This window comes from Mercenaria mercenaria, unplaced genomic scaffold (assembly GCF_021730395.1).
Source record: "Mercenaria mercenaria strain notata unplaced genomic scaffold, MADL_Memer_1 contig_3871, whole genome shotgun sequence".
NCBI lineage: Eukaryota > Metazoa > Mollusca > Bivalvia > Venerida > Veneridae > Mercenaria > Mercenaria mercenaria.
The window spans coordinates 2,129-23,162 of record NW_026462053.1 but is presented as its reverse complement, the minus strand read 5'-3'; the positions used below and the strand labels follow the sequence as shown (position 1 = coordinate 23,162).

The 21,034-nt window shown below is 34.2% G+C and overlaps 1 protein-coding gene across 1 annotated transcript in view; it reads right to left on the bottom strand.

Annotated features, from left to right (window-relative positions):
- LOC123524568 (tyrosine-protein kinase HCK-like) overlaps positions 1–20,781 on the bottom strand; it is a gene marked incomplete at its 3' end in the record, with an annotated part of 57,285 nt that extends 36,504 nt beyond the window's left edge. Inside the window, exons 1-2 of the mRNA XM_053534628.1 lie at positions 20,358–20,781; positions 16,530–16,622 (exon numbers count right to left, since the gene is read on the bottom strand). Of these exons, the coding sequence (XP_053390603.1) occupies positions 16,530–16,622; positions 20,358–20,766 (502 nt within the window). The remainder of the gene's footprint in view (positions 1–16,529; positions 16,623–20,357) is intronic.
- Positions 20,782–21,034: the final 253 nt, after the last annotated feature.

Here is a 21,034-nt window from a genome sequence, read left to right as displayed (position 1 = left end):
ATCTGGCTTTTCCTTAAATTAATTAAGCCAGTGGTGTCGGTCATCCTGAACATTTACCCCCAAAACTCGAGCAGTAAGAACATTGCCAACAACCACATTTTAGGTCTTCGTTGAACAATTTAACCCCGGGACTGGGGTTTACGACAACGGTAAAAAGATTTTACTATGTGTTGTATCCCTAAATCCAGTAATATGAATTACAGTCAAGTCGAGTCTGAGACTTCTGATTTGCTTTTAAAGGTCTTTTATGATATGAAGTCTAGAACCTTTTTATAAATGTGTGTTTGCTATAAACATTCCTTTATCGGTTTATTGAGTTTTCCAAACAAAATTAATGTGATATTAGTACGAACTTGTTCTATTGTGTTGTTGACAATTAAGGCAGAATTGACAAAATGTGCCAATATGTATTTTCATCACTCATTTCATCTCCCATGTAATCATGGCATTAGCACAGCTGCTACAAAGTCCTACGAAGAAAATATAATGTGATATAAGGTAGTTTAACTATGACCTCGTGTGATATCACTTACCCTACATAATTACAGGTGGTGAAATAGACACTGTTGCATATGATCTGTTGAAAACAATTATTATTAAATACTACATGATTGATTGATGCTTTAATCGAAATCGCAGAAATTGATTTTTCAGACAATGTTAATATTCAAAGTTCTATCAAATATATGCAGAAAAACAAATCATATACAATTGTTTTATACCATACAACATGTAAAATTATAGTGGGCGTAATGCTGATATAACGAATATCCATGTACTGCTAGGCAAGCAGTTCCTTAAAAGAGAAAACTGTGCTCAATTTACTAAAAAGCCAGTTATTTCAACTTTCTAAATGAGAGTCAAAAATTTACAAAGAAAAAGTATCAACTATCAAAAGTGTAAACCCACGCATAAATGCTTTGTTAAACGAATAGCTGCCAGTGAAAAACAGAATGCAAAAACAGGGGGAATCACTTTGATAAATAAACACAATAACGGCAACACAACAAAACACAAAACTTTTGAAATCGGACACCTTGATATGAATACAAGACTTAATGTTTGTTTTGCTAGTAGTACAATTCTGAACACTAAGTGAAGTTCTCAAACTAAAGATATTTAGCGGAAAATATTTTCCACATTTAGTAATAACGACATTGCCCTTGTTTTGAGTGACCCAAAATTAAAGTCCAATCTTTTGCTCGATAAAAGCAAACAGCACACCAAGTTTATGATATAACTGTACTAAAACTAACGCTATTTAGCAGAGGCCGTTTTTCTAAGTTACAGTGACATTCAACTTTTACCATCAGTTCAAACTGCAATCTCAAATGTCAGCTCTGCCTAATCTCTCTAGACACAAGATTCCGTTCCCGACAAAAGTTACTAAGTGGAAACAATTAGTATTTTTAATGAAAATGATCTTGCTCTCTATAAAAGCTATCTACATGTCAAATTTGGTGACAACATTTGTATCAAAATAACAAATATTGAGCGAAATAAAATCTTGAGTTTGAACCAAGCTAAACCCAAAGGCATTTTTGTCTGTATGAAAGCTGTTGAAACACCAAGTTTAGTGGTAATAAGTTTACTCAAATTAAAATACTGAACGAAACCATTTTCTAGTTTTAGTAACCGTAACATTTTCCTTGACACAAGCACACCAAAATGCAATCAGAAGAGTCATCTTTGCTTAAGCTACCTACCAATTAAGTTTCTTAAGTTTTTTTCATAAATGGAAGTATTGAGCAGAAACCGTTGTTTCCATTTCTAGTAATAGTGACAATAACCTTGACCCAAGTATCCATAACCTTTGCCTGGATAAAAGCTTTTGTCACGCCAACTTTATAGCTGTACCTAGAGATACTGACTGGAAACCATTTTTATTTGTAATATTGACCTTTACATTGAAACCAGCTGCAATAAATGAATTCGTCCCATTTATATTCTTAACATAAGCTACACACACTGTTTCAAAACTATATCTTATTTCTAACATCTATTTATATAATAACAGGTTTAAAGCTAGCGAACTTGTTTGTTAGATTATTATTATCACAAATATAAAGTCAAAAAGACTACTGAGACTGACAACACAAAATGCGCAGTTCAAATGCTGTATATGAATTTTACCATGAATTTGTTTAAAGATTGTGAAGCAAACCTATTTCAATAAATCTGTTGATTTTTTCAATCATTTTATATTCTTGTTTTCTTTTAAAGGAAATATATTTAAAAGTAAAAACAAATTTTTAGAAAGGCGTTGCTAATAAAATATTCAAACTTACTACGCCTTTCATTCCCTAATGTATACATGTTATATTATGCTTGCAAACAAGTTTATTTTTAGACTGTGTGATGGTCTATTTTAAACAACGGGTTCTACCTGGTTGATACAGCGGTAGTAAAGCCATTAAGTTTTAAAATGAGAGTAAGCTGGGCTTATCTGACAGATGATGGTTGATAACACTGAAACTTTATCTCTTGTAAACAGAATCACGTATGATTTGATTTTGTATATACAGGAATAACTAGATATTCAACTACAATTAGAAAGACTATAATGTATCTACCAGGGTATCTACAAATATTTACCATTGTTGAATTAAAAATCCTTTATATGATTGGAAGAACTGTATCAGTATTAGAGCAATGGTACACATGGTCCGAGAGTTCACGGACTTTTATTACAACAATTGAGGCCAAAAGAAGTTTATACTTTTTTTTGGAAACAATTTTTTATATTCTCCATGAAAACCCATTTCGTAAGTGTCAAAGCCGTGCCTATCTATATTTTATATCTTATGTTTATGAAAGGAGAGGTAAAACTCACTTGTAAAAGTATTATGTGGTAGGGTAAAGTTTACAGTCTACCAATTTTTTTCACTGTTTAATTACAATAACTATCTGATTGTCAGTAAATGTCCAGCAATGACAGCAATAAGAAATTCATCAAAAAGGAATGAAGGGCGAACTGGATATTCAAGGTCAAATGTCAATCTTATGTAAAAATCACAAATTTGGCAAATTTGAAATTTATTTTTATTCTTAAAGAATAGTTTGTTATCATAACTCACTCATCTTTATTTATGTAATGTGTATACAGTCGACATCGTACTAGCGACCACCTCTATTAAGCGATTTTTGTATTAAACGACCGGTGAAAATCCCTCCCGAACGTTTTCAGTACATAAATTTATTCCATTAAACGACTATTTTATTAAACGACCAGCGACCACTTTAATGGAGTCCCAACAGGTAAAGTATTTAACAAAAGTATCTATTAAGCAACCTGGTACCAAATTCCTGCCGGGTATTTCTTCACCTGTGTAATTAGCGAGTACATTGGGCACCTGCCTGGATGCAATAAACCTTTGTAACAGTCCAACTGACGAACAATCAAGTTATAATTTTCAGTTCGTGAAATTTATATACATATATGTATGCTCATGATATATACAGTTACATTAACAGTTAAAAATAACTTTTCTCTTCACCTGACTGAAATTCATTAAGAGACCACTCCATTAAGAGACCACTTTTTAGCAGTCCCTTGGGCGGTCCCTTAATACAATGTCGACTGTATATATTAGCCAAAGTCAGGAATGTAGGTCTTATCTCAATAAGTCAAAGGCAAGTCTATTATCAAAGGTCAAATGTCAAATTGGTGTAACAATTCGCAAACAAATCACAGCATTTTTCCAATGATTTTTCTTTATTGTGCTAGGGTATTTTTGTCACTACTAGTAGAACTGATCATTATTCATTTTAAAGTATCTATAACAGACAATATCACTGTTGAAGTAATAATGAAAAATTAGTCAAGGTCTAACCTGACATTAAAGTTCAAAGGTCATTTCATGTGAAAATTCTAAATACAAGTATTTTTTCTGCGTTGAAAATTATCTAATCATTTTTCTTTTCATTGAAAATAATTCTTCCTGGAGAATGAAGATATTATCAGACATGCGTCTAGATCAGCCCTGATGTTAAAGGTTAAAATTCATTTTCGGGTAAAATTTCGAAAGAAAGCACTGTTATTTTATTTCTTCGTTCAAAAATATGTTGTCATTAAAACTTGATGTTAATTCATTTTAATGTTAACCTTTACATACTTACTTACTTATTTACTGCATTCCATCTTCTTATGGCCGTTTTATATCTTAAGATTGTATGCTGCAGAGAACTGCGCCGTATTTTGAAGATCGCTGGCATCTTCCCACAGCTTGGTCTCAAATGGGATGTCAGTGGATCAAACTTTCTGGCGTCCTTCTTCCAGATAGGAACAGCTCTGCAGGATGAAGATGATGTTTGTTCCTCTGATCCACACTGACATTAAGCTGTCTCTGCAACATCCAGCTTCTTCATATTTTTTTCTCAGGCCACAGTGTCCAGTGCGCAGACGGCGGATACTTGTTCGGCTATGCCTAATTAGCTTATGTAGACTGTCATGATTGGGCAAGTAGCCTCCATTTATGGTCTTCCAGCCTGACGCAAAGCTGTCCTTCAGCAGAGTCTGAGTCTGAGGTTTTCTGTATAAAGTTTGAGGTTACGTCTGTATTTAATTGGTTGCTTCATTGGCAAATGTGTCCGAAGTTTCATTTCTGGCTTTCCCACATGTGCACGAATTCACTAAAATGCTATATTGTTGTTCTCAAACAGGAGTTTGATATTTTCAGCTGTCTCTAAAAGTTGCCTGATAGACCTGCAGAGAGAGAGCCTGAAAAGCTGACTTGGGTCTGATAGGAAAAAAATATCATGTCCATTTATCTCCTCGCTCATACAGTTGGAGTGTGGCCGATGTGAGGGCTTGCTTCTCGGCATCTCTTGCCGACTGGATGAAAGAGTGTGTGACTGGAGGTGTCTGGAAATTTGATGTAGGCACAACTCCCAGCATTCTGAACTGCTTTTTTATCTGATCCATCGGTATATGCTTGGATCCAAGAGTGCTGGAAAGCAGTCATTGATATTATTTAGCGTAAGAGATTGTTGGTAAGCCTGATGTGGTTTTCCCTTTTCTTCTACTTCTGGCACCTCCAATCTGAATTGGGAGCACATTGTCCGAGAACTCATTCCTCTGGCACAAGCGGATCTGCCTCTGTGTCCAGTGCTGCTTCTTTCTCTTTTTGCAGTTCTTTTACGATATGTTTGATACTCTGTAGTTTCAGTCTGTTCTTGGTTCTGCTCTCGAATTTTGAGCGGAGTGGATGTGATGTTAGTCTTTTTGCCTTCTCTGCCTGCACAAGGGCTTTGTACTCCCGTCTTGTCTCAAATGACTCAAGGTAGGCTGTCTTTTCCCTTCCTTTTATTGGACTTGTTTTTGTTGCTCCGAAAACTATCCTCATGCCTGAGCTTTGAACTTTCTCGAGTTTATCTTTACTGGGTTTGGAAGCAGTTACCCATGAGGTGGATGCGTTTTCTGCTGTTAGCCGTATGGTGCCTGTTTGACATTGACTTAGTTTTCATTATTAAGAAAGCACGATATCATCCGTTATATATACCTTAAAATGAATAATGATCAGTTACTAGTTTTGAAAAAAATACCCTAAAACACAAAAGAAAATATTCATTGCAAAAGTGCTGTTTTGCGAATTTTTACACAAATTTGACCCTTGACGCTTGACTTATTGGGATAAGACCTAGATTGATAACCGTGCTTGACATGTATATATGAAAATAAATTGCTAACAGGGAATTATAGCGACAAATTATATTTGGACAAAGTAATGAAAAAGTATGCTACATTTTGAAATTTTACACAAAAATGACCGACTTTAATTTTAATACCAGGCTTTTACCTTGACTTAATTTCTCTTCCATGACATCCTCTGACATATATACAGTAAAATGAACAACGATCAGTTACTAAAATGACAAAACAAATACTTTTAAACAATGAAAAATATTACAAATAGGTGATATCTTTGCAACATTTAATTCACGTTTTTAACCTTTGACCGTTGATATTATGGTTGACCATAAATGTTTCGAAATTATATGTGCATACCAGACATTGCCTAACATTTATACATTAAAATGAACTGATATCATTGACTAATATCGACAAAATATTATTAACCAAGAGAAAAGTTAAAGAGGTATGTTTTTCATTCTTTTAAAGGAAAATGACCTTTTGAATACATCTGCGGATGTCTCTGAATTGCTTTTTGTACTTTTAACATGTGTAAATGTTGAGTTCTGCTCAACCCGGGGCTAGAGGGCGTGGACGGTAGCATGCATTTCCACTACTGTCCATGAACAGGCTCAATCAAACCAAGCCTGCAACATTTTCGTTTTTGTTGTGTTGGTCGACCTGTGAAGTTTCCACTTTTCTCTATTTTAGACACTTAATTTCACATTTAAACTTGTTTGATTTCAGACGATAACTTTATTACTGACATTGTGGGACATATATACATTTAAACAAATCAAGAGCAATTACTAATAATGAAATAAAGGTATCAGTTATTTTTCAAACAGGAAGCTATTCAGGCGATTTTTCACACAAATTTGAACTTTAGCCTTGATATTAGCTTTACCCTTGGCAGTTTGGGTGTTACATCTGCTGACCTTGTCTGACATACAAACATTAAAACGAATTAAATTCAGTGACTAGTAATGTGACGACATATTAAACAGATTAGAAAAAGTAAAGGTAACATTTTTCACATTTTTGCATGGAAATGAATTTTGACCTTCAGTTATCAGGGTTGACCTTGACTTTTTGCAATAGTATTTGCATTTCTGACTTTGGCTAATATATACACATTACATAAATAAAGATGAGTCACTTATGGTAATTAACTATTTTTAAGGATAAAAATTATTTCAAATATGCCAATTTTTGTGATTTTTACATACATTTGACATTTGACCTTGAATATCTAGTTTGCCCGCATTCCTTTTTGATGAACTACTTACTGCTGTCATTGCTGGATATATATACATTTACTGACAATGAAATAGTTACTGTAATTAAGCAGTGAAAAAACTGGTAGACGTAAATATTACCCTACCCCCTAACATTTTTACAAGTGAGTTTTACCTCCCCTATCACAAACATAAGTGAACAAAATATAGATAGGCACGGCTTTGACACTTCTCCTGGAAATTGAATTTTGAAATTACTGGCTCTGATATGCATATTTTATATACATGTAAATACTAACAATCTGCACTAAACTATATTTCTGGTGACTAAATATTCTGGCAATATTTTAGTTCAGCAGAACACTCTATTTTATAATGTAGGTATATTAGAGTAATCCGAACATCATTTTTTTAATGAAGTAATAATTTCAAATTACAATATAATATAAATACTGAACTGGTTAAAAGAGCTATATATTTTTTTACGTTAGCAGTTTTAAACTATACTATTACTCTTCATTTTCTTCAAGCAGATCAATATTGAAACTAATCAAATAACATACTAGCTTAACTTTTTTTGTACAATGGTTCAACCCAATGTCTTGGGAACTAAAGAATAATCACTTTTATGTACAGCTTTCAAGTGGTTTACACAAACATGCTTAGCTAATAAACTGTAATGTGTACAATACAGGGATGCTATGATCTAAAATAAGGGAGTACTCTTGATAATTGGGGGGACCAAATGGAGAATGGTGATATCTAACACAGTGGTCTTGACATTCTGCGCACAAGTAAATCTAGATTGTTTATAGGACGAGCAGAAGCCCGCCCGCTTAGCTCGGTAGGTAGAGCGTTGGTTCACAGATCGCGGGGTCGTTAGTTCGATCCTCGGGCGGGGCGTATGTTCTCTGTGACTATTTGATAAACGACATAGTGTCTGAAATCAGATTCATGTGGGGAAGTTGGCAGTTACTAGCGGAGAACAGGTATGTACTGGTACAGAATCCAGGAACACTGGTTAGGTTAACTACCCGCCATTACACGACTGAAATACTGTTGAACCCAAAACAAACAAAGGACAAGCAGAAGATTTTATTTCTTTTCTGCATCTAAATGCTGGATGGAGTTTTCTTCAACTATCGCCATCGATAATGTAAGTTGTTACTCATGTAAACTTCCCTATTCTGTAACTGGCTGAAAGGGAGGTCATAACCTGTATGTGGGCTGGCTTTAGCAAGTAGAGGTAAATTTGAATTCCTAACCGACAACAAAACAATCAGAAGAGCAGTAATTACTTGATAAAATTCAACAAAATTTTACTCACTTTATTCAGTCATGCTAGAGAGCACATGTTCCAAATTTCGAAAACAGTTCATTAAATCTAGAAATATTTTGAAATGTTTTCAGTCCATATGACCTATAATTTTTTCTTTGCGAGGTTAAACCCAACAAAAACAAAACAAAATCCGTTTTCTGTTTTTCACAGCAGTGTGTTCAACTAAAAAGTAGACATTTTCTTAGCCTGTAGACTTTTATACTTTTAGCCTTGTGTTTAAGCAGAAATCTATTTTATTTATCTTGTTGGGTTTAACATCGCACCGACACATTTATAGGTCATATGGCGACTTTCCAGCTTTGATGGTGGAGGAAGACCCCCAGGTGCCACTCCGTGCATTATTTGATCACGAACGGGCACCTGGGTAGAACCACTGACCTTCCGTAAGCCAACTGGATGGCTTCCTCACATGAAGAATTCAACGCCCTGAGTGAGGCTCGAACCCACATCGATGAAGGGCAAGTGGTTTGTAGTCAGCGACCTTAACCACTCGGCCAGTGATTGGCACGGAGGCCCTTTTAAGCAGAAATAGTGCGTTAGGATCTTACACACTCTGGTGCACTTAAATCTTGCAATTAGAATTTTTGTCAACAACTTTATATCTATATATGAGCCGCACCATGAGAAAACCAACATTGCGACCAGCATGAATCTAGACCAGCCTGCGTATCCGCGCAGTCAGGTCAGGATTCATGCTTTTCGTTAATAATTTCTCTAATTGCAATAGGCTTTGAAAGTGAACAGCATGGATCCGGACCAGACTGCCTGGATACTGTGTTGGTTTTCTCATAGAGCGGCTCATATCTATTTACGAATCTCAAATATATTACATATTTAATGGTGTTAGAAACATCAAAATAAATAGGGAAGATACGGAAGTAATTTTCTCCAGCCATAATTTATTAATAGATTTCCTTAGATGAGTTAGGTTTTCTCGTGTTCTATTAGGCTATACGCTCTTGTTACAGATTTAGGATGCTGTTGCTACAGTTTCCCGTATATAGTTACAGCATATGAAGGATAATAATAGCTGGTGGTTGTTTGTTGACCAAATAAATGGTAAAGATTGATCTCTTTATTTTGCAAAAATATAAATTGTATTTCTAGATCAATGGTATTTACGTCATTTGAGACATGGCTTAACATGCGAAACATAGTATATTAAGTCTAGCAAGCTTTTTATGACTGTCACAGAAGTCGAAATTTTTATATAAAATTAGACGAAAAGTTATTTCAACAATATTTTATACTCATTTGCCTTTGATAAAAATAGCCTTTCAGCCATGCACTCATAGTACAAAGTAGAAAAATAAGTTTAGTCAAAATTTCTAATTTTTTCATGAAACTCTCGATAACTATAATATACTGTCTCAAATGACGTATATACCATTGATCTAGATATAAATTTTATATTTTAGCAAAATCTTTACCATTTCCTTGGTCAACAAACAATCACCAGCGATTATTGTCCTTCATATGCTGTAACGTTATCCAGGAAAAGTGCTTTTACTACGAGTTCAATCTTTACTATTTCTTTGGTAAACAAACCACAATCAGCGATTATTATCCGTCATATGCTGTAACGTTATCCGCGAAAACTGTAGCAGCAGCATCCTAAATCTGAAGCATAATTATACACCAAAACCGAGTCTCGTGTAATAGTTCCTCCCGCGTGAAAATATAATTATAAAAGCCGCGTGAAAAGCAATGAGCTTCTATCATACATATAATTATCAACGATAATTTATTCTTTCAGATTAATGTCAAAATGTACAATATCGTTAACAAAAAAAAACACAAAAAAAAAACAGTAAAAGCCGAGTCTTAATTTGGGAACGTGTAATATTCTTTACTTTTTCCTTTTTAGTTTCTCTGTTTCTAGTTGCTTTCTTTATAATACATCACTGGAATTCTTGTATTGCTTTGCAATACTTCTCTCCTCTGTACCCCTTACAACTTACGCATTATCCTTTGGACAGTTTTCTAATCACGGGATTGCTCCTCGTTATATTACTATGATCTTATTTTTCTACAAAAAAATACTTATTTATATGCACGTCTATATTAAAGTCAACGATTCGACTTGGTTTTAAGAAATGACTTTCAAACCAAGGTTGGAGCCAAGCATAATTTTTATGTATTCAAACGCAGCATAAACAGTTTAAAGTTATCCCAAATGAAGCAGACACTGTGTTTTTCCAGCATCTATAGTCTGTAATATCCTAACACTACCTTTCTAAACTTAAATTCCAACAGTACCCTATGCTCGCCTTAGTTTGACATGGAAAATCCACAGTTTTTCAGATTTTGCAAACAGTTTTCCCATGCTGTTTTGTGGTAGCCAGTTTTTCTGTCCTCTCAAATAGTTTTGATTTTCTATTATAGCAACACTTGCCTTAACCGTGGATCTAGTATGCCAAAATATAATCCCAACCTTTGTCACGATAAAAACTATCTACACATTAAGTTTGGTGAAAATGGTAGTACGAAGACTAAAGTAAATGAGCGGTAACTGTTTTCCTATTTAAAGAAACAATGACAATGGCCTTCGTCCGAGAGACCCAAAATACACTCTTTTGTACTGTTGCGTTCTACGTATCTTTATCAAATTCGTTTTGTGTTGTTGGCGCACATACCAAAACATCAAACACAACTTTCAAATTTTGTTATAGAGTGTTGGAATGTGTGCCTGGACGGCACAAAGAAGCGTGTTGCATAAACCAACGCAACATCACGAAACATTCTAATTTAGCCACCATAGGTAAACCAACGACAGCCTTTACACCTGACGACATGCTGAAATTGTTACGAATATAAGAATTCACACATCACACAAAAATTGAAGACGAGCTTCAGATCTTGTCATCGACGAATTGAAATTTGTTTTTACGGGCTGAATACAAAAAATGAGTTTTAAATAAAAAAAAGTAGATCAGTTGACATTTTCGCGGAATGTTATTGCATGCTACATACGAACTATTTAAAAAATTGTAATAATTCAATAAAACACGAACTATGACCACAGTGGTTGTACAGTTATCGTAATCACAGAAATATATTAGTATGAATATTCAAAGTTATAAAAATGTCCTCAGAAAAAGGCAAATTATTTACAACTGATTTATACCATACTATGCGTAACATCGTAGTAAACGGCAGTACTTTCAGTACGCTGAATTAGAGATACAAATACAGCGAACATTAATGCACTACTAAGGCAAACAGTTCCTAACGATGGAAGAGCGAGGTCATTTTACTAGAAACCTTGTTAATTCAAGTTCAAAATGAGAGGCAACAAATATGTAGAAAAAATACAGCTGCCTGAAAGAAATGCTGTTAAAGACAATATAAAAAAATGCAAATTAGGAGGAATAAATATGTCATGGGACAGAGGATACAACATATTTATAACTCAAAGTATCAAGCGTAAACCGTCTTTTTTCTAGTAACTGTGCTCTTGACCCCAGATATGAATTTAACCTTTGACATACTTTATACTCACAGGCGTTGGCGACAAGGAACACATAATCGTAAGATGTTGAGTAAAAACCTTGTTTTCTATATATTCGTTATAGTGTTTTTGAAACTAGAACAAATGTTTAAAGTACTAGAGCAGCTGCCTTTGAGAAAAGGGCATGTCTCCAACAACTGCCTAATCCTTTAGTGATTCAAAGTGGTGTGGGTGGTTTGGTGAATGGTTCTGATCAGTAATGTATTGGAGACCTGGATTGTTTGGATGAGTGGTTCCTTTTAGTAATGTGTAGTTTGGCTGGATGGTTCAGATGAGTGGTTCCTATCAGTAATGTGTAGTTTTTGTCTGGATGGTTCAGATGAGTGGTTCCCATCAGTAATTCAAAATGCCTGGGCCGATTTGGCTTGGTATCGGACTTGGCCGAGGTCATATTGTCAAACACATATTGATAAAGCTGGTGAAGATTGGATGAGATATGTTCGACTTAAGAGTGCGGACAAGATTTGTGACAGACAGAGAGACACACGCAGACACACAGACACGCAGATTGGAGTAAATCAATATGTCTCCCACGCCTCTGTGTGGTGGGAGACATAAATACCTGTATGAGTTTTATCAGATACTTAAATTTGTTTCAAGCAAAATTATTGTACAATGAATTCGAAAAGCTGCTGATATGTAAACATCACTACCGTAACGGTAATTTACAACAAAAAGATACTACTCTTTTTAAACAATAGTAATCACAAATGTGATTTTTCAGAAATGTTGAAACATATTTACCAAAAACAGCTTAACAAGGCTAATACTTCAGATTTAGAAGCGTCATTTCTGGATTTAAACTTAACAGTTGTGAATAATAATCTAGAAACGAAAATATATGATAAAAGGGACGATTTTAATTTTGAAATTGTCAAATTTCCCCACCTTGATTGAGATGTCCCTCGAGCAACATCATACGGTGTCTATATTTCACAACTTATTCGTTTTGCAAGATAGATGATTTGAATGACAGAAATCTCCATATCACCAAGAAATTGTTAGAACAGAGTTGCCGTTATCATATTAAGCTACGGAAAGCTTTCAGTAAATCTTATTACAGATCGTCGGAACTGTTAGAAAACTACGATACGAACCTAAAAACACTTTTAAAACTTGAACTTACACACCCGGAATACTATGAGGATGTAAATTTATAAATTCGGTCAATTAAACATACCCGTTATTTTAATCAAATATTTGTAAAATGGGTTAAAAGGCTTATCAAAAGAGGATACGATACTAAAATAGGGAAGCACAGCGCATGTTTAGTGATTGACCCCTCTACACATAATCGCTACGCTTTCCTATTTGATGGTGCGATGATTAATAAAGTGTAAGACTCCAAGATGCTTTTATCCTAAATCCTACATACAGCAGACGGAGGGACTTGAATTTTGTCTTCCAGATTTCTTAGTCATGCCCTTAAAAGTTAGGGCCTTGGTGCTCTGACTTCAGATAATTTGTTGGGTACATTGGTGTAATTATACCTTAGATTTACCATAATTTTATGGTTTACTTAATTAATCTGTTGTTGTTTTTTTTTTCGCTAATGTTAGAGCCTTTCTCAGCAGGAATTTTATTTACGTTGTGTTGTCTAACTTGCTGGAAATAGGGTAAGTGCGAGGTTGACATGTCCTAAACGCGTTTAAACCCCCAATTTTCAATAGGTTACTGACCGTTTATGGCAGTGCCCCTATTTTCAACTGGTTTTCTGTTTGTCTTGTATTGTCTGTTGCTTATGCTTTTTTTGTTTGTTGAAAGCGTTTTACCTCTTCCTCATTCCCCCAATTGCTCCGCACCTTTCCCATTTCATTTGCGCCTCTTTTTGCATCCCCTCCCCCTTTACTTTGAGTTTTATTTTCGTGCCTCCCCTTTATTTTTGCTGCTGGAATCCTAAAGCGGTACATGATTGTTTTTCCTGCTTATATGGGTGCGTTTGTGTGCTTGTGAGTCTAAAGCGGTGCCCTTCTGTGTTATTGTATTGAAATTGTTTTTCTATGTTATTTTGCTGTGTGTGGTTGTGTGTTTATCTTTGGCACATGAGTGTCTGTAGTGTGACTGTGATTAAGGAACGTAGCATTTCTTTTGTATATTCACTCTTTGTCTACTTTCCCCTTCAAATCCCCCAAATTTTACCCCTTACCACTTCCTCACCCTCTATCTATATTTGGCATAAATTAATATGTACTTGTTAGATGTTTGAAGCAACCAATCTGTAATAGTTTTTCATTACAGCTTCTTTTTGTTGTAGGCCTACTACTTTGCAAATGCGTGGTTTTGAGGCTGTATTTTTGGTGCTCTATGCTTCCGAGAAATCTACCCTTACCTTTTATCTTTTGTCAATTTTAATCACATAGGTGATATTATTAGCATCACAGACAAAATGCTTGTCCTTGCAGGTTTTAAGGCTCTGCAAAATTAGAGTTTGTAAGGTATAGTCCTGTCAGTTGCGTGGATTTGTAGGCAGCGTAACTTGCAAAACTGTTAATATTTGTTGGCAAGTTGTATCAGAGAAGTTCTCAAACTTGTAAGGGAATTACATCACAACAGCATTTATTTTGTAGTTTAAGAGAAAACAGATGGCAAATGTGTTAGACTATGTATGGAACATCACATACAAAATTACTTCGAAATCAGTTTCAATGAGTCTATTCATGCAAGGTTGAGTTATAGGTAACAGTTCACACACATCTTAGCAGCGGCTGAAGCGAAATTATAATTATGTTATAATAAAATTTAATTTACTCCACCACTCCAAATAACCAGAAAATATAACAGAATACGAAGACCTTTTTACCAACCATCATGAATGATTTAACAAGCCTCTTAATCTCCGATTGATCCGCCTTTAAGATCAAGTGGTTTAGAAATGCAAAACCTTTGATTAACTTCAAGATTGCATTTGTATTGTTGAGGTTTTATGCATCTTCTTGCATGTGTATATAGGCAATAAAGAATTCAAATTCAAATCAAATTTGCGGTCATGATGACGCTGTATAGTTTCCCTGATGACTTTAATAACACTTGTTTTTCCATAAATACTGAAATACATCACTTGACTAATAGTTTTGCTGAGTCGTTTAACAAGTCCGACTTAAATTGGTGCATCAAAAATAGGATGTTTTACACAAGCTACACTGTTTAATTCATTCTCGTATACATTACAATAACGGACTTCTTTTTTTTTAACATGATTCACACAGATTCTGTGCCTAGTTTGGAGACTTTACTCTATATCATTATCACCTACGTTTATATTTGAATTTGTCATCATTTTCAATTTATTTTGCTTTAGAAATGTGTCGTTTTCATACAGCCATAAATGTTTTCAAATGTTTCTTCTTTGAAAATTAGTTTTTTTCGAGGAAACCAGCATGTAAAAGATTTTCATTTGCTATGTATGGTAATGTTTTCTTGAACAGTATTTGCTTGATCATTGACAAAATCAGTTTGATATAGTGCATGTGTAAACATGTAAACTTTTTTTTATAAAACAGAGCAATATTTATTTCAATGTCCATTTCGCATTTATTATATTTTAGCATTTAGTTTACTTAGAGCGTAGGGTTAATTTTTAATTAAGGTTAAAATATATATATTACACATGGTGTTACATTTTGAATTACTTTCAGTTATGATGAAATTTTTTCAACATGTCACGCTTATTCATTTATCGGGTTTTTTTTTCGACAAAATGAGCTCCTGCTATGCTATATAGACTTCAAAATGAAACTTTGGTTTCTTAAAGCATTTTGAAGATCTTCTTATCTTGAAGGAAAATGATTGCGATTAAGCGGTAGGCATCGATGTCTGATTGAACCATTGATTAGTCTGACTGACTGGTCTATTTGGCGGAGTAGATTTAGAAACTTTAAGTTTATAGTTACAACACTAACTCTAGCAAGTTTCTAAAATGGGCTTTAAATCATAACAACAAGACATGTAAAATTAACACACGAACAATAAAAAAAAATATGAGAAATGTTAGATTCAGACCATATACAAGACAAGCATGTTGGTCACCACCACGCTACTAGCGCTTTTCCGTAATAATATTTGTAATTGAATGTTATAATACAATTAATATTTGATATACTTATGGCTAATACAACATGTGTGTTTTTGTAAATGATGAAAGTCTCCCACTCCCTAAGTCTTTTTGTAAATTGCTTTTTTCAAAAACTGACAGATGAAACTATTTTCATAAAAGTTTAATTTACTACCTTCTCGTTTTACGTTTGACGACATTTGCGCTAGAGGGGACATCTTATCCCGGAGTGTAAGGCAGAGTCTGATACAGGATATGTGTATTCGAATTTCGGAGCTTGATTACCTTGCATTTAGTTATTTAAGATGACTCTCGTGCTGTAAATGTCATCTAACTAAGTGTATTTGCCGATCCAGAGAAAGTAACTTTATGAGAAAAAAAATACAGAACGTAATACTGCAAATGATAAATAAAACCGGAAGTCTACGTTGTTGTATGGTTTTGAAGAGCCACAACATCTTGGCTTACATACAGTCATAACTATGCTGCGTTTGTTTGAATACGCTGATGAAAGAAATTAGTGCAGAAAAGAAAGTCATCCATTCTTTTTAAGTTACCGCAGGAAAACTTCTGTTAAATTATTTCAAAATCAGGCCAGAGGTGAGATTTATCTTTTTGGTTGTCGTGGCAACCAAATACTCCATACTGATGTGTGGTGCTTGAGTATGAGATGCTCTTTAAAGAAATTTTGGGCGACAGACATTCAATAATCCTGAAAGCTGAACATGAGCAATTCGTTAGTTAGAAATAGGGTCTACATTCCTCTTCCTCTGGTACATACAGGTCACTACCCAGTTCATGATTCATCTCTTTTTCCGGATCTGACCATATCTTGTCGTCATTTTCGGTATCTAAAATCATAAAACGTAAAATGAATTGAATGGAATCTCGTCTTTTATAGATTTTGGACAAATGAATAAATTCTAGCTTAGTCAAATGAATATAATGTCACACTTTTTTAAATATTGCATCTGGAATTCTGAAGTAATTATGGCCATTACTGTGTACCATGTGTTGTACTGTTTTACTACTAATACACTATGACATAAATATTAGCTTGAATAATTGCTGAAAATAAGATATCTTAAGATTCTAGCAAGTATTGGTAAGCTACGTTTAGTGTTTTACCATCTTCGTCTAAAAGCATCGGGGTGTCTAAATTCAGAACATAGAGTTTCTAACCAAATTTAACATACACATTTCTAAAACAACATCGTCGACATTGGAATTAAAAGAGGCTGAACACTAAACACGTGTATTTCAATGTCAGGTATATATGAATAAAAAAATGAAGGGGATTTGTAAATCTGTTTTCACAATGTTACTGCAGATAACATCAGTATTTGCTTGAAATTCATAAACACCTACAGCAGTTATTCACGCCTGGTAAACAACAAAGATACCTCTTTCGGAGTTATACGACAAATTGCTCTGTCGCAACTTCCGAGGCAGTGCACGTCGCGATAAAAGAGCGTCAGCAAAGGTGTTTGTCATCATATTTTTTGTGTATCGGATATAAGTAATCGGGGAATGGTAGGCGATGAAGATATGATTAAGCTTTACAGAGAACTTTAAGTTATCTAATTTATTCTTAATTTGCGGTCGTGGTGATGTTTACCAACGAGTCAATATCACCAATAACACTTTATGTTGGAATTACATTATATCTAGTAATATAACCGGCCATTGAGATCATAATGTTATTTTTAACATCAAGTTTTAATCATAACAAAATTATTATTTCTTTGACTTGGAAAATGTGTGAAAATCGTTGTTTCCTATGAACATATTTGAAACCAACGAAGATATAGAGGTAAACTGTTTGTTTTGAATGAATATTGAATATATTTTACTGAGAAGTGAGAAAATTTCAAATATTTTCACAAGCGCATAACGCGTTTGAAAATTTTTAAATTTCCTCACTTTGAGGTGAGAAAAATTCCATATTCACGAAAAACAAACAAATTTTCTTTTTATTTTATGCTAAATTACATTGAGATGTGCATTTTGCAGCAAATTTTAATCGTATCGTGCGTAATTAGACATTACGTCATACGTGTTATGACGTTAGAAAGACGCACACAACATAAAGTTCCATTTTGTTTGTTATTTTTAGATGCATAACGTTATGAAATTCTCATTAAGTCAAATAATTTGAATCGAGAAATATACTATAACGAAGAAAGTGCGAGTACAATTTTCATCCTGTTTTAAGCAAATAATTTATTATTCATACACAATAGTAGATTTGAGTTATATCTCTCACCCTTTTCACAATTGGAAAATGTCCTTGAACCACACTTTTGTTTATTATTCCTTTAAGGCAAAGAAAATCTCCTATATAAGTGACACCCGCCCCCCCCCCCCCCTCTCCCTAAATGCCACATTTTAATCCCCAATAAACAGGATCATGTCTGGTCCAGTCTGATAAGAGTCCATAAAACCCCTGTAAACTTGACATGTAGTCCATGTCAGGGGATCATAAATTTTATTGATATGTAAAGATAAGTGGTTATTTCCAGTGTTTTGCATTATATTGATTGAAATGCAGCTTTTTTTTCAGAATATACACAAAATTATTTCAGTTGATAGTATACTGATTGAAATTGCTCAATCATGTTGAGTATTGTCCTGACCAATTACATTTTAACTCTTACATCAAGGTGTTATTATCCTATCCCTTTTAGAAAACTCTCACCTTTATTTAGTAAAAACTCAGTAAGAGAAATGGCATGTATTTTCTACTCAATTATTATGATCTTTTTATCTAAGTAACAAAACGAAAACAGAAAAAAACAATAATATTGCTGGATTTGTTAGAAACTGAAGAAGCGTTCAGTTGCATTTTCAATAGATAAAAAAGAAATATGGACATGTATGATAAAATCAAGCAATAAACAGATATCATTGTTTAAAATACACATGATTTATTTATACATTCATTATTTTATAAAAGGTACCAGAATGTATTTTCTTAAAAAATATTTTTTTTTATAAAAATCCAGAAATAATGAGATATAACAGTAATACAATTTGTTTAATTAAAACCAGTAAAACTACTGTTGTATCTTATCACTTTGCTTGTTTAGCCCTAATTTAATCAGGATTTCTTAACTTGTTATAAAGGTGAGAACTGGTTTGCTATGTAGCAGAAAAAATACCACATGCAATCGATGCACAGTAGCTGTACAGTGGCTAATTATGATAAACAGATGCAAATCTATCAATCGTCTAGTCTTGTATATTGGTTCTTACCGCCAATACGCAAACCATATGCCACATACCATGCATACCAGAATCAGTGTCTTTAAACATATGCATGAATTGGATGAAACTTTACAGAAAATCTTGAATCACAATGCATTTATATACATGATGTAAAGTTATATGTTTTATCATGAGAAAATTAGTCCCCTTTTAGTACTTGAACTCGGGCAATTACGCTTGGAAACTTTGACAAAACAATAGCTTTTTTTTTTTCTATATATAAATCTCAAGGTCATACAGCAAGTCAGCATAACATGTCATAAAGCTCTAATCGTCTAATTTGTAGACTAGATGCCCACATGTCGAGCCCGCCAGTTGTCAAAAGGAGTAACAACCTTTGACCTCTAAGTATGACATTGCTCTTTGAGGTAGTTGTCTGGGGGTTGCATGCCATACTCATTGAGGCAATCATTTATGCCAAATGCGTGTCGAAACTGTGGACCGGACAAGATCTGACATGACTTTTGACCTCCTACTGTGACCTTGACCTTTGAGATAGAAAGCTGGGGTATGCGCATGACATTCTGCGTCACTGAGGTTAACATTCATGTCAAATATAAACAAGATTTGGTCATGCATGTCAAAGTTATGGTCCGGACAGACAAATCCGGAAGGACGGACGCCCGCACGCACGCATATACATAACCATCGGCAATTATGTTTTTTGCATTCGCAAGCGGGCTCGACATAAAATGTCTCCGCTATTGCTTGTTTTGAATCTGTTACATTAAAAGGAATGACATAGAAACTACTCAGGAAATTTATTGTTATTTGTGGTTTAGTTTTTCATATCTTATTTTATTAATATAAACAGGAGTATTTTATACACTGCGGGGAATTCTATTAAACAGGAAGACAAAAGGAACAGTGAGTAAAGAATGCAATTTGATAAGACAATAGTTACTATCAAATCTTTGCCGTTTCATCCCTTTTTGTGCTGATTTTTTTGTCCAGTCGTTTAACTATTCAGACAATATCTTTGACTCCGCTAAAGAGAGTTTAATAAACATGTAATTTTACATAACAAAAAGTAGTAGATAAACATAACTTATTTTAAACAGTTTGAAATTAGCCCAGTTTTTTGCTATGCCTTCTTAACTTTCCGCATTTTCTTAATTGTTTATATCATCTCAAAGGGGTTTCATGTAAATGGATCCGGCATACTGAAGGTAAAGGTACAGCGAGTATTATCTATGGCCCTTACAAACTTTTCAAACAAAGCTTGATTGCTGGCGTATGGGCCCCAATATTGCAACGACTGTAGCTCTTTTTGGTGTAAAAGGTTATTATGGACGCTTTTATGGTAAGCATATAAATACCTTCTGTTGGAGTGAGTTCCCAAGTTGAACTACTTTGAATAGCATCCTGGTTGACATTCAAATGAATTTCATGATTTTCTTTTAGAGTCATATCAAACCCCCTTTCGCGATCATTGCCATCTGCATGAAGCTCTTCCTTTTCTACATTTAAAAAGGGTTCTTTTCTCTCACATTCAGAAGGTTTATCTGTTTGGCATATATCTTGTATTTCTGTTATCAGGACATCATTGTTACTCTTCGTAAGTTGATACATTTTATCATCCGCGAAAATAATGTTGTCCTCCATGTAGACATCATTTGCAAACTTTAGGATATTCATCCCTTTCAGTTTACCATCAACATCTAAAAACCAACATTTATTAATCTTCTTCAATTTCCATCTAGTATATCTGTCAGTTTCTTGGTCCATTTTGAAATATTACTTCTGCAATGAAACATAAAGATATATCAGCCAATCATTTTACAATTACCTTTAAATATGCTAGTTTACAAGACCGCATCTATTTACGGTTAACTTACAGGCTAACTGTTATACTAGCGCGTAACTAATCAGGTTTAGGGAGGAACAACAATATTACATTTGTATCATGTTATATAATATTTTCTGGTCCTTTGGGACTGATCACGGAGTACAATCAATTTTACAATGATAAAGTTCCGCTTATATCGCTACCGAG